The sequence below is a fragment of the Lepidochelys kempii genome, chromosome 2, assembly GCF_965140285.1.
Source record: "Lepidochelys kempii isolate rLepKem1 chromosome 2, rLepKem1.hap1, whole genome shotgun sequence".
Lineage (NCBI taxonomy): Eukaryota > Metazoa > Chordata > Testudines > Cheloniidae > Lepidochelys > Lepidochelys kempii.
The window spans coordinates 225,352,390-225,368,557 of NC_136381.1; the positions used below are offsets into that span (position 1 = coordinate 225,352,390).

At 44.2% G+C, this 16,168-nt stretch overlaps 1 protein-coding gene across 1 annotated transcript in view; it reads left to right on the plus strand.

Annotated features, from left to right (window-relative positions):
• Positions 1–626: 626 nt before the first annotated feature.
• The window catches only part of CYP51A1 (cytochrome P450 family 51 subfamily A member 1), a 37,039-nt gene continuing 21,497 nt past the window's right edge, over positions 627–16,168 (plus strand). Inside the window, exons 1-4 of the mRNA XM_073334003.2 lie at positions 627–884; positions 2,091–2,189; positions 8,881–9,057; positions 14,459–14,585. Coding sequence (XP_073190104.1) covers positions 732–884; positions 2,091–2,189; positions 8,881–9,057; positions 14,459–14,585 — 556 coding nt within the window. The 5' untranslated portion in view covers positions 627–731. The remainder of the gene's footprint in view (positions 885–2,090; positions 2,190–8,880; positions 9,058–14,458; positions 14,586–16,168) is intronic.

A 16,168-nucleotide genomic window follows, 5' to 3' on the forward strand; every position in this document is an offset into this window, starting at 1 on the left:
GGCCGGACCGGCCGCCCCCCCCCCCCACGCACCCCGGACTCCCCCGCCCCCCATCTCCAGCAGTCTGGCCGCCCCCCTTTTTTTTTGCGCTTGCGGCGGCCCTGATTGGGGTGTGCCTGGGCACATCCGGCAGACCCCGTGCGCAGGCCTATGTCCCAGAAACTGCGACACTCATCCCGCCAGGGTGCACCGCTGACTAAGGGCAGCTGTCCGTGCAGGTGGGGCTGTCTCTCCCGCTGCAGGGGGTGAGTGCAGGAGGAGACGCCTCGTCCCCGAGACCAGCAGGACAGCTTGCCACGGGGGGCTGGAAATGCCCAGAAAAGGCACTTGAGGCCGGCAGTGGCGATTAGGGGTCAGCCCGTGTAATCTGGTCTAACTCCCTTGACATCGGTTACACCAGAGCCGGAGCGGGCTCGGAGCGTTCCGCTGGACCCGGCTGGCGACGCAGCCGGCGGCTGCCGATTGGCTGCTACGCCCTGTCGAACCCCCTTCTCACCACCCCTCCCGCGCGGCCGCCCTGTGGTGCTCGGACGCCGATTGGTTCGGAACACTGTGGTCGTCACATAGGCAGAGATCAGCCCAGCGCTTGGGGGTGGGGTTAGCTGCCCCTCCCGGGTTAGGAGGCGGGGCGGGGAGAGGGCGGGAGAGGCGCGGCGCGGCGCTGGGGCCGCTGCGGTAGAGCGGCTGGCGCGCCTGTTACCTGTGACCGCTCACCCAGCAGCTGAGGCGGGATGCTGAGCCTGCTGGAGGTCGGCGGGTTCGTGCTGGAGCGGGTGGCCACGGGCAGCTCCTTCTCCCTGGTGCTGGTTGCCTCCGCCTGTGTGCTGAGCCTGGGCTACCTGCTGCGACTGGGTTCCCGGCGCCAGCCGTGGCCCGGTGAAGGGGTAGGTCGCGGGGCGGAGGAGAGGGACCTTCAGGGTGCGGGCTGAGATGGCGGGGCCGGGAGGAGCGGTGGGGTGTGCGTGCGTGAGTGTGTGGGGAGGGGGGACCTCGGCTGGGGGAGGGGCCGCTGCCCCAGAGCCGGGGTGGCGAGGGGGGTTACTCAGCAGCAAGCTGGGCATCGGGGGGCTGAGGAAGAGGACGCCCGTGTTGCCTTACTCGGAGGGGGCTGCTCAGCGAGACCCGCAGCGTTAAGGGGGCTGTCTGAGAAGAGCCTGCTGACCTCATTTAGCAGCCTCCGCCCTACTTAGACCTGGGGTGCCCGCGTCCGACTTGGAGCCCAAAGCCTCGGGTCGCAAGGATGCACTTGATTCCTTCTGGCTGGAGAAACCAGGCTACGTGTCCCTCTGCTGGGCAGAGAGCTGCCCCCACGGAAGAGCTGGCGGAGTCTGACTGTAGGGGTGAGGATTTGTGGCATACTGTATTTGGCTTTAAGAAAAGGAGTACTTGTGGCACCTTAGAGACTAACCAATATATTTGAGCATAAGCTTTCGTGAGCTACAGCTTGCTTCATCGGGTGCCACAAGTACTCCTTTTCTTTTTGCGAATACAGACTAACACGGCTGTTACTCTGAAACCTGTATTTGGCTTTTTTTCATGCCAATTCTTATCAAGCTGAACACCTTCTGGAGCAGTGCAATTGGATGGGGCACTGCCTTAGCTGTTATGCAGAAGAAAGGTTCCTTTGACTCCAAATAGGACTGACTTTTTGGAACAAGCTTTTAAAATGCATTTACATACATGTCCCTGCAACCTGTGAGCATAAAACTGAGGCCAGTTTGGAAGTTTATTTCAGAGCTATTTTGTTTTTATTGAATGACACTTCATTGCAGCCTTATCTGTTATCCAGCAGGCTTCATATCTTTCCATTTACTGTATCTTTCTATTCTAGTCTCATTAACCAGTCTCCAGAAGTATTTTTGAATCTTTCCAATCTTTAGATCTTTGGTTGATAACAGTCTCTTATCCAAAGCTGTAGGTGCCATAACGTGAGTAATGTCATGACTATTTATCCATTTACGTTCTTGGCCAATGTGAGTTGTTGAATCCTATTATTCACATAATGAACCATGAAATAAGTCAGCAGTCTTAGTGCAGTACTTGATTTAGAGAAGGATTGATCTAAATGTTAAATGAATATTCTCTTGCAGAAACACCCACCTTATATTTCGTCTAATATCCCTTTTCTTGGACATGCACTAGCATTTGGAAAAAGTCCTATTGAATTTTTAGAAAATGCCTATGAAAAGGTGAGTCTTGCTTAATGAGTGGTTAAATGTACCTAGGATATTCTTATTTGTTCTGCTACCTTCTGTATTCCCAGAAACTATTTAGAATTTGGATAACTTTGAATCTCCTTGGAATGACATGTTTACACTTTGTCTGCCAGAGTTCAATATACCATACAACCTTGATAGTGTGGGCACATAATGTAGTAATACCTCATTCTGTGGGCAAGTTAATGATAGAAAGGTGAAGGAGATATAATATGATTAATAAATATCTACAGAATCATAATTTCAGTGATACCATCCTTTCTGGCATGGCAGGTAGGACTCGCTGCCCCCCCCCGTGGCTCCCAGCTTCAAGTCGTGTGGTCGGTGGAAAGTTTGTTAATGCAGTGTCTTTGGAACTGGGTCAAGCTGGATCTCATTCAAAAGCCTTTTCTTCCACAATGGTACCAAACATAATAAACTTAGAACAATTATGTAGATATGTAGTTGAGAAAAAATATTTAAAAATTAACATTTTGAATTATACTTTGACATAGGGACGCATTGCTTACATAAAAAGACATTGATCTTTGGTAATTCTAGGTAAGTTGGCCTTGATATGTAGAACTGAAAACATATTCATCAAAGTCATCATCAGTGTTGTCACCAGGTAGGGCATCACTGCTAGACATGTTGTCACATTGATCCTTATCCACACCGCACTTGCACATCTATGTACAAGACAGGCTACTGGTCAAACATTTGCAAGGGGTAGGCATTTGGTCTTTTCACACAAACATTTCATTAGCTGAATGATGGATTCAGGAGTGCATGGTATATTGCACAAAACTGGTGTGTTCAGTTCATCCTCCAAGACCATAGATGCCCAATAGGGAAGTGTAGTTTTGGATTTGCCTAATCATCCCATCCCAGTACTTTATAATTTGCCCTTGTTAATAACAGGTTTTGACTACCAGGGTACAGTCCAGTCTAATGGGAGGAGGGATAAATCAGTGGTTTGAACATTGGCCTGCTAAACCCAGGGTTGAGAGTTCAATCCTTGAGGGGGCCATTTAGGGATCTGGGACAAAAATTGGGGATTGGTCCTGCCTTGAGCAGGGGTTGGACTAGATGACCTCCTGGGGTCCTTTCCAACCCTGATATCCTATGATTATGGGTAGTTGCATCACCCCTTCCTCTAGTGTGGGGTGATCTTTACAATGCTCTGCTGCTGTAGCTTCCCTGCCTGGGTTGCTCACAAACAATACTCCTGGGGGAATTCTGCATCACTGTGCAATGCAGAATTTGCACAGAATTCATTTTCTGTGCAGAATTTCATTTCCCCCCCTGCAGAATTGGTGCTGCAGAGCTGCTGGCTGCCACTAGGGACCCCTGGAGCCCAGAGAGCCTGGCTCCTCGGCTTGCAAATAGAGGACATTGCCAGGGGGAGGGGGGCTGAAGGGTTCCAGGCAGCTGCAGTTTCCAGCATTCAGGAAACTCCATACAAGCCTGGAAGCCAGCATCAGGTGGTTTTTCCCTCTGTATTCCTGAGCTCTGGGGGAGATGAGAGTGCAGGTGTCTGGCTCTGTGGCTGGGCTCTGGGGGAAGAGGGGATGTAGATGGCTGGGCTGGGCTCTGGGGAACAGGGAGTGTGGGTGTCTGGGCTGGGGGGCATCCTACAGCTGGGCTCTCGGAAGAGGGGAGTGTGGGTATCTGGCCCCACGGCTGGACTGTGGGTGGGAGGGGGTGCGGGTGTCTGGCCCTGCAGCTGGGCTCTTAGGAGGAGCCAGACATGGGCCCCCCCTCCAGCTCCTCCTTCTCCTGACAGTGTCCTCTGTTTGGGAAGCTCTATATGGTAGCCTTAGGGGAGCAGGCCAAAAAAGTTTCCTTTCAAGATGGGCCCAGCTGGTATGCATGACGCACCCAGACTGAGGCGTTCAATAAATGCATAACAGAGAAACAGGAACTAGGTTGTCATAGGGGTTTCTTTAACTCTCTATTCCTGGCAGAATATTTTTTCTCTCTGTTACAGACATACTTGCTGACAGGTATTTTGAAATAAATTACCAAAATAATTGAAACTGGCATGACTATATTTTTATTTTGAAAATATGCAGAAGTTTATTAACTACAAAGGAAGAGATTTTAAGTGAATACAAGTAATGAGACATAGGTCAGACAGAACAAAGAGTAATGGTCTCAAGTTGCAGTGGGGGAGGTTTAGTTTGGATATTAGGAAAAACTTTTTCACTGGGGGGTGGTGAAGCACTAGGGAGGTTGTGGAATACCCTCTGATCCCACTGAGGGTTACCAAAAGAAACTACACCATCTGCTCAAGAAACTCCCTGAAAAAGCACAAGAGCAAATCTGTACAGACACACCCCTAGAACCCCGAGCAGGGTTCTACTCAAGATCTTCTACTCAAGATCCATAAACCTGGAAATCCTGGACACCCCATCATCTCCAGCATTGGCACCTTGACAGCAGGATTGTCTGGCTATGTAGACTCCCTCCTCAGGCCCTACACTACTAGCACTCCTAGCTATCTTTGAGACACCACTGACTTCCTGAGGGCTTCTACATCCATCGGTGATCTTCCTGAAAACACCATCCTGGCCACTATGGATGTAGAAGCCCTATACACCAACATTCTACACAAAGAGGGACTACAAGCTGTCAGGAACAGTATCCCCGATAATGTCATGGCAAACCTGGTGGCTGGACTTTGTCCTCACCCACAACTATTTCACATTTGGGGACAATATATACCTTCAAATCAGCGGCACTGCTATGGGTACCCGCATGGCCCCACAGTATGCCAACATTTTTATGGCTGACTTAGAACAATGCTTCCATAGCTCTTGTCCCCTAATGCCCCTATTCTACTTGTGCTACATTGATGATTTCTTCATCATCTGGACCCATGGAAAAGAAGCCCTTGAGGAATTCCACCATGATTTCAGCAATTTCCATCCCACCATCAACCTCAGCCTGGACCAGTCCAAACAAGAGATCCACTTCCTGGACATTACAGTGCTAATAAGTGATGGTCACATAAACACCGCCCTATACCAGAAACCTACTGACCGATATACTTCCCTACATGGCTCCAGCTTTCATCCAGACCACACCACACGATCCATTGTCTACAGCCAAGCTCTACGATACAACTGCATTTGCTCCAACCCCTCAGACAGAGACAAATACCTACAAGATCTCTACAAGCGTTCTTACAACTACAGTACCCACCTGCCATCACCTTCAGTCCCCAACTAAAACCTCTCCAGCGCATCATCAGGGATCTACAACATATCCTGAAGGACAACCTATCACTCTCACAGATCTTGGGAGACAGACCAGTCCTCACTTACAGACAGCCCCCCAACCTGAAGCAAATACTCACCAGCAACCACACAACAAAAACACTAACTCAGGAACCTATCCTTGCAACAAAGCCTGTTGCCAACTGTGTCCACATATCTATTCAGGGGACACCATCGTAGGGCCTAATCACATCAGCCACACTGCACATCTAGCAATGTGATATATGCCATCATGTGCCAGCAATGCCCCTCTGCCATGTACATTGTCCAGTTTGGACAGTCTCTATGTAAAAGAATAAATGGACACAAATCAGACGTCAAGAATTATAACATTCAAAAATCAGTCGGAGAACACTTCAATCTCTTTGGTCACTTGATTACAGACCTAAAAGTGGCAATATTACAGCAAAAAACTTCAAAAACAGACTCCAATGAGAGACTGCTGAATTGGAATTAATTTGCAAACTGGACACTATTAAATTAGGCTTGAGTAAAGACTGGGAGTGGATGTGTCATTGCACAAAGTAAAACTATTTCCCCATGTTTTTCCCCCCTACTGTTCCTCAGACGTTCTTGTCAACTACTGGAAATGGCCCACCTTGATTATCACTACAAAAGTGGTTCTCCCCCCCCACCCCACCCCTCCCCGGCTCTCCTGCTGGTAATAGCTCACCTTACCATACACACTGTAACATGAGTGATCAGGTAACACCCATTGTTTCATGTTCTCTGTGTATATAAAATCCCCCTACTGTATTTTCCACTGCATGCGTCCGATGAAGTGAGTTGTAGCTCACAAAAGCTTATGCTCAAATAAATTGGTTAGTTTCTAAGGTGCCACAAGTACTCCTCCTTTCCTTCCTTAGAGGTTTTTAAGGTTAGGCTCGACAAAGCCCTTGCTGGGATGATTTAGTTCGGGATTAGTCCTGCTTTGAGCAGGGGGTTGGACTAGATGACCTCCTAAGGTCCCTTCCAACCCTGATATTCTATGAAGTCAGCAATGATTACAAGAAAAATAAAGATAAAATGTTTACTAATACTTAACAAGCTACATTAGATTCAAAGCAAGTTTTCTCACTACATTCTTCAGAAAATTACTGACCAAACTCTTAAGTCAGAACTCCTCCTCCAGGCCTATCCTACTTCCTTTGTCCTTTAGAGGCCATGAATATGATTGGCAGAGAGGGTGTCTTCCCTTCCTCTTTCTAGTCCTCTCCCTGCTTTAAGAAGCATTTCCAGCTAGGAGCATGGTGACAGGCCATTTGTGTGAATGGGAACTCTATGCTGTTTCTTTGCTAAGATATAGATTTTTTTTCACTCACGCCCTCTTTCCTGCCAAAGAATAGCTGCTTAGCAGGTAATGGCTCCTTGACCTTGTTTACACCTAAGGCTAAGGCATCAGCTTGCTATTTGTCTGTGAAGATCTGCTTTGGCCACTCCCCAGACTTGGATCACATATTAATAACACCATGTAACGGAATCTTATAACTTTACATACAATGTTACCATACATATTTTACCGGGATAATAATGACCAGCAAATTATAAGTTTTCAAATGACACCTCACAAGACATACTTTGTACAAAGATTATTACAATAGCAGACACAAAAGTATGTTCTGTCACACATGTATAAATGCACCCATTATTAGTGGCAATTTTTATCTGTCTGTTTTTTGGAAAACATCCACCAGTGTAGCTCTGCCAAGTGTCGTAATGTTGATTTTTAAACATTTTGACGAATATGTATCTACATAATTGTTCTAGGTTTGTCATGTTTGGTACCGTCGTGTTCATGGGTTGAGCTGGGTATAATTTCTCCAATTTCCAACGACACTGTATTATCAACTTTTCCACCAACCGGAGGACTGGAAACTGCAGAGGCAAGGGGCAGTGAGTCGTCCCGCGCCCCCCCCCCCCCCCCCGGCCCCTGTCCCTCCCAAGCCCCAGAGGATGACACCATTGAAATTGTGATTCTGTAGATTTTTACTAATCAAATGACATGTCCCTTACCTTTCTGTCGTTAGCTTGCCAATGGAATTCCACATGTTCCCAGGCTATGACTGAAACAGTCACATCCCTGAATTTCAACTGTGGATGTGACCTGGTTTCAAATAAGTGTACATATAGTTGAGGGACACCTGCCAGTTGATTCACTAGTTATCCAATGAGCTATTTGAATTACTTACCTTACCGTTTGTTGATACTACGCAGGTTCTCTTTCTCAGTCTCTTCCTTGCCGATAATCTTGGGTCTTAAAAGGTCAGCGTATGACTGGGCCCCTACCCTGACTAGTTGAAGAATTTGAGTGTCTATTGTAAACTATGAATAATTGGGTGTTCAACTGCACCAAGATTTAGTAGCCCAGGGAAAAAAATGAAATGATACCGATCCTGAACTCATAGTGTCTGAATTATGTCAGAAGAAGGCTTAATGGTTAGACTTTCTGGAACCACAAGCTCGACTTGTGGTACTGTTGATTTGATGCTTGTGAAATGGACAAACTGAATAATATGCACTTTGCTTCTTGGGGATTTTGGTCAAAAGTAGAGTTGGTTGTGTTTTATTGAAAAGTACAGGTTTATTAAACCCATAAAATCTCATGAAAGTGATTTGGGTTTGAAATTTCAACAAATAATCTAGCTTGCTATACCATGATTTCCAGGCTATATGTCCTGGGGCTGGGAGCCTGAAAGCCCTGGGAGATCCAACTGTAGCTTAGGCTTTCAGGACTTAGTCTCCATGGCAGGGAGCCTGGAAGCCCAGATTCTAGCAGAGGCTTAGCTTCTGATTTCCGAAGCAAGGAGCCTGGAAATCCTGAGGGTTCTCAAAGGTTTCAGGCTCTCTGCCATGGAAGTCTTTACCTCTCTACGTCCATGTCCCCTTACTATTTCTGTGGTTTCACACACTCCTGTTTTAAAGAAGGTCTTCCCCCTGTTGTGTGAAAACCTCCACACAAATGAAAATGGAAACTGACTGACTCATTAGACACAAAATGCAACCAAGTAAACAGGAAGAACACACATCCTTTATTTATAATCTTGGCTGTTACCTCAAATAAATCTAATTTTTCCCAATATAAGTTTGATTTCAGGTATTTATGTCCCATGACGTGATTTTTAGTCACTTCTTGTAAGAGTAGGGGCTTGTGCTTATTAACTTTGGTCAAACTTCTCCCCTCTTACCTTCCATTCTTCCCCAGTGTGCAGTGCAGGCTATGCATCAGTTGTCTAGTTCGATTGGAAAGGAGGACAGCAGCCCAGAGGTGGCTGCACTTCAGTAGTATTGTGAGCATATAGATTTGAAGCAATTAAAATCTGAAAGGTTCTACATAAGGATAACATTTTTTTATAACTTTCCAGAGTCTCATTATTTTAAACTAACTTGTCCTTTTCCCCTCTCAGTATGGGCCTGTGTTTAGCTTCACTATGGTGGGCAAGACATTTACCTACCTACTGGGTAGCGATGCTGCTGCTCTAATATTCAACAGTAAAAATGAAGACCTGAATGCAGAGGATGTATACTCTCGACTGACCACACCAGTCTTTGGCAAGGGAGTTGCTTATGATGTACCTAACCCGGTATGTATTTAGAGTACAAAGTCAGTTAAACATCTAGGGTGCAGATCAAATTCTGACAAGGTTGCCATGGGCTGTTTGGACTATATGATGGGGATTGACAATATCTGTGAAATTCTGGTAGCATGGTTTGCCAACACAGTTGCTCATTTTGATTGTTAGGCATAGAGCGACCAAAGGCTGAACACATTTAGACTCTGGTATTGTTTTTTATATGGCCATCTATTGGTTTGGACAATACTTGTGGGTTAGACCTTCTCCTTCCACCATAGTAGAAAACTAGCAATTTAGCCTTCTTTGTTTTCCTTCCTCCTTTGAGTGTATACTTCCTGAGTGCTGCAGCACCTCACTGACCATTTACTTTTAGCCTAAGAGCACCTATAGGCTCACTCCTTTCCGTGGGAGCTTGAGTGAGTTTTTTTTTTCCCCCCTACCAGGCCTATTTGTCCATACAAATGTGAGGCGGTACCACCTCCCCAAGCCACTTCCATAGTCCCTCTCTCTAGCACCAGATCTAAGTGCTTAGTGGTTTTCTTTGCAGAACTTTGCACTTCTGTCCTCACCAGCAGGTGGTATTGAGTTTTCTCAGTGCAGCAGACAGCAGCATAACCCTTCTGTTACCTCTACCCTCTTTGCCTTGTATTCTTGCAGAGGCTGAGACTGGAGAGAGAGGCAGCAGACCTTCCTCCCTGACTGTGGGAGGATGGAGGACTGTACAAAGTGAAAGCTGAGAGTTTGAGGATGATAGTTATTTAATGTGCTAGGGATGGCTGCATGCTTCAGAAGCATATTCCCATTCTACAGAGAGGGATAGTGGTGGCATACATAAACTGCTATGGAAGAAAAGAGAAAGTTAGAACCATGAGGCCTTCAGAATCCTTTCATTCTTGAAGAGCCAGCTAAACTAAGGCTGACTGGCTCAAATAATTTTAATTAAACCAGTAGGTGGCTGTATATTTGCCATACTGAAAGTAGCAAGGTGGAATACTTATGCAGATTGCCCACAAGTTCATTTCAGAATGGACCAAGAACATGGAACTTGCTGCCAGGAGAAATAAGTGTTCGCTGATCTCACTATTCAGGGCTAAATGCTAAACTCCACTCTTCAACCAAGCTGTCCAATGCTATCCCCATTCTAAGATGCACTTTTAAAAACCCATAAGCTTGGTGGCTGGGAAAGATAAGTGAGTGTTTGCATGGGCTTTTTTTTTTGTTTTTTTTGGTACCTACGAGGCTCTCTGGGAAGAGACAATAAGTTGACTGGATAGATAGAAGGTAATTAAAATCTGAAACAAGTATAGACAGAATATTGACTTAATGACTAACAAATATTGACGTAAAGAGGTTTGCAGAGGAGTTGCTCCAAATATGAAAGTAAACTTGAATTTCTTTGTAGGTGGTAATGTTCAATTGCTGAAGCTTTTGAGTGTGGAAAAATTAAAAAGCTTTAATTACAATTTAATGACAATGTGCATGTTCTGAAAGCAGTAAGAACCGGATTTAAGTGTATCCTAGAATGCAATTCCACACATTTGCCAGTTTCTGCTCACGAAAGAAGAATCTAGACTTGCTTTTGAAAACCTAGTAGAAGTTTATGTTGGCAGGAACTCAGTTCTATCAGTAGTTCAACGACCAACCAGGATTTCAGTTTTCAGTATTTTGTTCTTTATGTACAGTAATTTTGTAAAATTAAAATAAAATTCCCCACTAGTAATGACAGTGATGTGAGTTAAAAACCTCCCCAGCATTTATAATTTAGCTAAAAGTTCAATAGCATGAATTTCCAAATTAGGTCAGTTTTGAATTCTTTTAATAATAAAAAAAAAATTTCTTCCTCTATCTGGCTTCATTCCCAAAACATGGAGTAGCAGTAAGAGCCTGAAGCAGAACAGGATAAGAAAGCTTCAGCTGGTATAGAATACAGCAGCCCATCTGCTTGGAAATAATTCCACTACTCTGCTTTCGAAATAGAACCCATTAAAGATCTCTTTTCAAGATAGGCCCTTCTTCTTGAGGGGTTGCTTCTCACTCCAACCATAACCTTCAGCAATGGCTACCTTACACCAGTGCTTACACCAGTACCTGACGTGAAACTTGGTCAGTGGGATACTTGTTAACATGGATAGAACTGTCACAAGAGCTAGACTCAGACTTTGGAACTTAAACTCACAAAATACAAGAATGACTATTGATTTTGTGCTTTCAGAACTAAATGCCAAACCCATTTCTTTGATTAAGCTTCCTCATATGCTACATGAAAATTTAGAGCGGACGGAGCTTGCTACTTTTTAATGCCACTGCAGGTGAAGGAGGGAGATTTTTTTTTTTTTTGGTGAGGTGCACCTACTACACTGAAAACCATGTAAGTATCTAGATCAGTGGTGTCCAACCTCTTCACCCTGAACAAGGTCAAGGGGCCCAATATTTTGGGGCAGAAAATCTTCCCTGTTCTACTAGCTCCTATGTCTCCAGAGGGAGAAGGGAGAATGAGTGAAGTATGTTGTGCTCTAGCTATTCCCAGGTGGCATATAATCTCTTGTGGTCCTCTGTCAGATTGGAGTGTCCTCAGGCAACTTGTGCCTATGCTGCTTTAATCTGGGTTGGTGCAGAGAATTGGGGAGGTCCCCTCTGCCCTGCCCTGGATTGTGTGGGCGGCCATCCTTTACTAGGCACTCTGCTAGGCTAACGCACCCATTTGAGCTCCCTTCCTGCTCTCCCTGGGGCTCCCAGGCAGTGGGGGAGCTGCTGAATAGCTCTAGCACAAGAGGGATAGAAACTGTCTGGTGCACTTCTGGGTCGCAGAGCTGCTCATGGGGCTACAAGGAGAATTTTCATTTTCTGTAATCCTAACTTTCACCCATCGTAGGCCACTTGGAACAGGACTGAGGCTTGATGGTGGAAATTAGTGGATATATTTGGGCTGCTGCTTCTGGGTTTTTGTTTTTGTATTTTTGTTTTTGACAAACAGCATGAGTTCAGTCTTTGTCTGTTAACCATGATCTTTATAATATGACAGTCATCTAAAATGATATATACAAGGTGGGTGAGGTAATATGTTTTATTGGACTAACCTCTATTGATGAATGAGACAAGCTTTCAAGATTACACAGAGCTCTTTTTTCAGATCCTGTGTAAACTTGAAAGCATATCTTTTTCAGCAACAATATACTACCTCACCAGCTTTATCTCACTAATATCCTGGGACCAGCATGGCTGGTACTATTGCATAGTAATTGCTGGCATACAGCTCCCTACCTTTCCCTAGTGGCCTCAAGATATCCTATCTGTTTCTTGCTTTCAAAGGAAATGCACTACCTGAAGCACTGCTGCGGTTCTTGGAAATGGATAATGTTACTGGCAAACAATACAGCATGTTAAGACTGCTCTTTATGTACCCAGTTAGTGGGTAACTTGGCTGAATATGTAAGCCTAATACAATATCAAGTGATCTTCTGTCCTTTTCTGCAATCAAACCATGGAATTTGACTCCAATATGTGAATTAACTGCTATATAGTAACATTCTTGGAATGCCCTATCCAGTGAGAGATTCCATTCGCTAATGAACTAGTTCATATTTGTAATTACTGTACTTATTGGGCTAGTTATGTTTTTGCTTTGAAAACTACATGATGCTACAAAAATGGTAATTTAACTATAATTGAATACATAGAGTACACTAGTGACTGTTTTTGGTGGTGGTGGGTGGCGGGGCACACTGAGATTGCCCAGTCAGGGCAAACTGCAAAGAATAGGGCAGACTCAAAAGTGCTGGTTATACTTAGATTCACCAAGCCAGCAACAAAACGGCTTCTACAATACCTCACTGGTTGCCCAGAAACCAAAAACATAGTTTCCTTAAAGCAATCCAGCCTTGGGCTCTCACTCAGACAGCCAAGTTAGATATGATGAGGATACTGAAAATCTTGTTCATCATATATAAAGTTCTACCAATCCCAAGAGATTGTACACATTACCCACCAGGTCAATTAATATTTCAGATCTTACCCACGTACACGCTTACAGACAATTCTTATTAACTAAACTAAGATTTATTAAAAAAGAGTGTATTGATTAAAAGATCATTATTCAGTTATGAATCCAGTTCTTAGGTCAGTTTCATAGTAGAGATGGTGAGCTGCTGAATTGCAAAAAGTTCTTTCCAGGATCGGTTAATTAGGTTATAGTCCAAATAGGCAGCCCATATATAGATTTTTGTTCAGATTCTTCCATGAGAATTAGCAGGGTAATCCAGACTGGAGCTGGAGACCTCAGTCTTACGACTCAAGCTTCCCCTGACCAAGCTTAAGCAGATCTGAGGTCTTTTATAGATCTCTGGCAGGTTATCAATAGCCTTGTGACAGCAGGTATTCCTTTGGTGAAGAATCGTGGTTTTGAAATAAAAACTCCCATTTCCTATGTGTACTCAAATAACCAGTTGGATTCATCAGCATAAGGTATTATCCATTAAGCAGTTCATAAACAGTTTTTTACAAACTTCAAAGAGCAATATAGATGATATTATTACACTCAAGTTTCATCTAAAGGTTAATATTCCCTTTTGATCTCTGAATCGATAGAGTATAGTAATGGACAGGAACCATCTGTTTACATGATTAACATCTAACAAGATAGAAATAAGCACATACAATTAGTATTTACCTCTAATTCTGTAACAATACATGTTTCCATTTCAAAGCTCTAGTCTACCTGCCATGGCTTGGTTATAAGGAATGGCCTTAATTACCATTTATATACTTTTGTAATATGTCTTTAAAGTTTGAATTCAGGTCATTTAGCCTGCTGGTTGCTTAACCCTTTCTGGCTCAGTGTTGCAACACTTAGTTAACATTTTCAGATTTGGGTGTCTAAACTTAGGCACTAAATAAGTGGCCTAATTTTCAAAAGGTGCCCAAGCATCTGCAGCTCCCACTGAAGTCCAATAGGATCTGCAGGTGCTGTTTAGCTATTTGAGTGACTTAGGAACTCTATTTAACTCTGAAAATGTTAGCCAAATGTAGTGCCAAACTTTAATATAGAATATGGTAAATGAGTTCTGCTTTGACACTGTAAGAGATTTGCAACTCCATCACAGTATTGTTGTTGTGGTTTGGATGTAGTTAAGCAAGCATTCTTGCTTGAAAACCAAAGCAACTAAACTCAAATGGAATTTCAGGTTTATAGCTTAGGTTTTGTTTTTAAATTTTGTTCTGGAATTTTTTAAGGTGTGTGTCATTGTGGAATCCTAATCTTGATTTCATTTTACTTTAGCTTCTAGAAGGTTCTACCTGTCCACAGTAACTTCTTTCTTTTTCTATTTCTGCCTTTTCTGTTTTAGTACCACTTGCAATACGCTATTAATGACTAAACTGTAATGACGTACCTCTAATATCTTAACCCTTGCAGGTGTTTTTGGAACAAAAGAAAATGCTAAAAACTGGGCTGAATATAGCTCAGTTTAAACAACACGTACCAGTAATTGAAAAAGAAACAAAGGAGTACTTCAAATCCTGGGGAGACAGTGGAGAAAGAAGTAAGCAAGATCAGATGCTTTGTGTTTTGAAAAGTTACACTGAAGGGAGTGCATGAAGTAGACAAAACTAGCTTCATCTGACAGTATTTTAATCTACTTGAACATTTTTAATAGGAAAAACAGGTCAAACTCTATCAGACATTCCATGCTCAGAAGAACCAGGTACAAAGCATGGAATGCCTTTGCCTACTTAAAGCTCAGGGGAGGATGAAGCCATTCTCAAACTTAGTAGTAGGTGTAAATAGCTAATTTGCTCTTGGCTTTGTAGTTCAGGCTGAATTAGGATAGTTTGGCAGGGGTTAGGCCACTTGTGCCTAATAGCTTCACTGTTAAACCAGTAGTTCAGCATTTCTAAATGTTATTCCTTTGTTCCAGAATCAAGATCAATGACTCACATCCTCTTTAAAGAAACAAACCATTTGTACTTCCTTAACTAAAACAGTCTGTCTTAAACCAAATTAGATTAAAAAAATTAATCAGAAAAAATAGACTCCACCTGTCCATTTTATTGGTGAGCATTTATTCCCAAATTTCATTGATTTGAATAGGGCTGCTTCATCATGAGCGTGTTACTCTTGGGGGAATTCTGTGCCACTATGCAATGCAGAATTAATGTTCTGTGCAGAATGTTATTTGTTCTGGCAGAATTGGTGTTGCAGAGCTTCTGGCTGCCACTAGGGGCAGTTGGAGCCTGCAGAGTCTGATTCCCCAGCTCGCAAATATAGGACACTGCTGGGGGTGGGGGAGCTGGAGGCTTCCTGGCAGCTACAATTCCCAATATGCCCTAAAGGTAGGGTGACCAGACTGCAAATGTGAAAAATTTGGGACTAGGGTGGGGGGTAATAGGAGCCTATATAAAAGAGCGGCCCAAAAATCAGGACTGTCCCTATAAAATCAGGACATCTGGTCACCCTACTGGAAGGAAGGAGGTGGTGTGCAGGAAACTCAACACAATCTCAGGACCCAGCATCAGGTTGTTTCTCTCCCTGGGCTCTGGGAGTGGAGGGGGTCTGGGTGTCTGGGCCGGGGAGGGGGGGTTGGCACCCCATAGCTGGGCTCTGGTGGGGGAGGGCGTGTGTGTGTCAGGCCCTGTGATGGGGGCTGGGGTAGGCCCCACAGAACTCCCTCCAGCACCCCCAAATACCCCCTCCCAGTACACACACACCGCTCCAGCACCCCTAGATACCTCCCCCAGCTTTCCTTCCCCCAGTAGTGTCCTCTGTTTGGGAACTTCTATATGGTAACCCCATGGGGGCAGGGAGAACAAACAAGAATCTACTAAAAGACTGGAAGGGCAGACTTTTCCCCAAGATGTGCCAGCTGGCACATGTGACACACCCAGACTGAGGCACCCAACAAAGGCATAACAGAGAAACAGGAACTGAATTGTCATAAGGGTTTCTTTAACTCTCCACTCCTAGAGGAATCTCTTTTGTTGTCTGTATTGTTACAGACATACTTGCTGATAGGTATTTTGAAATAAATTACTAAAATAATCAAAATTGGCATGATTATGTTGTGTTGTTTTGACAACTAATATATGCAGAATTTTTAATTTTTTGGTGGAGAATTCCCCCAGGAGT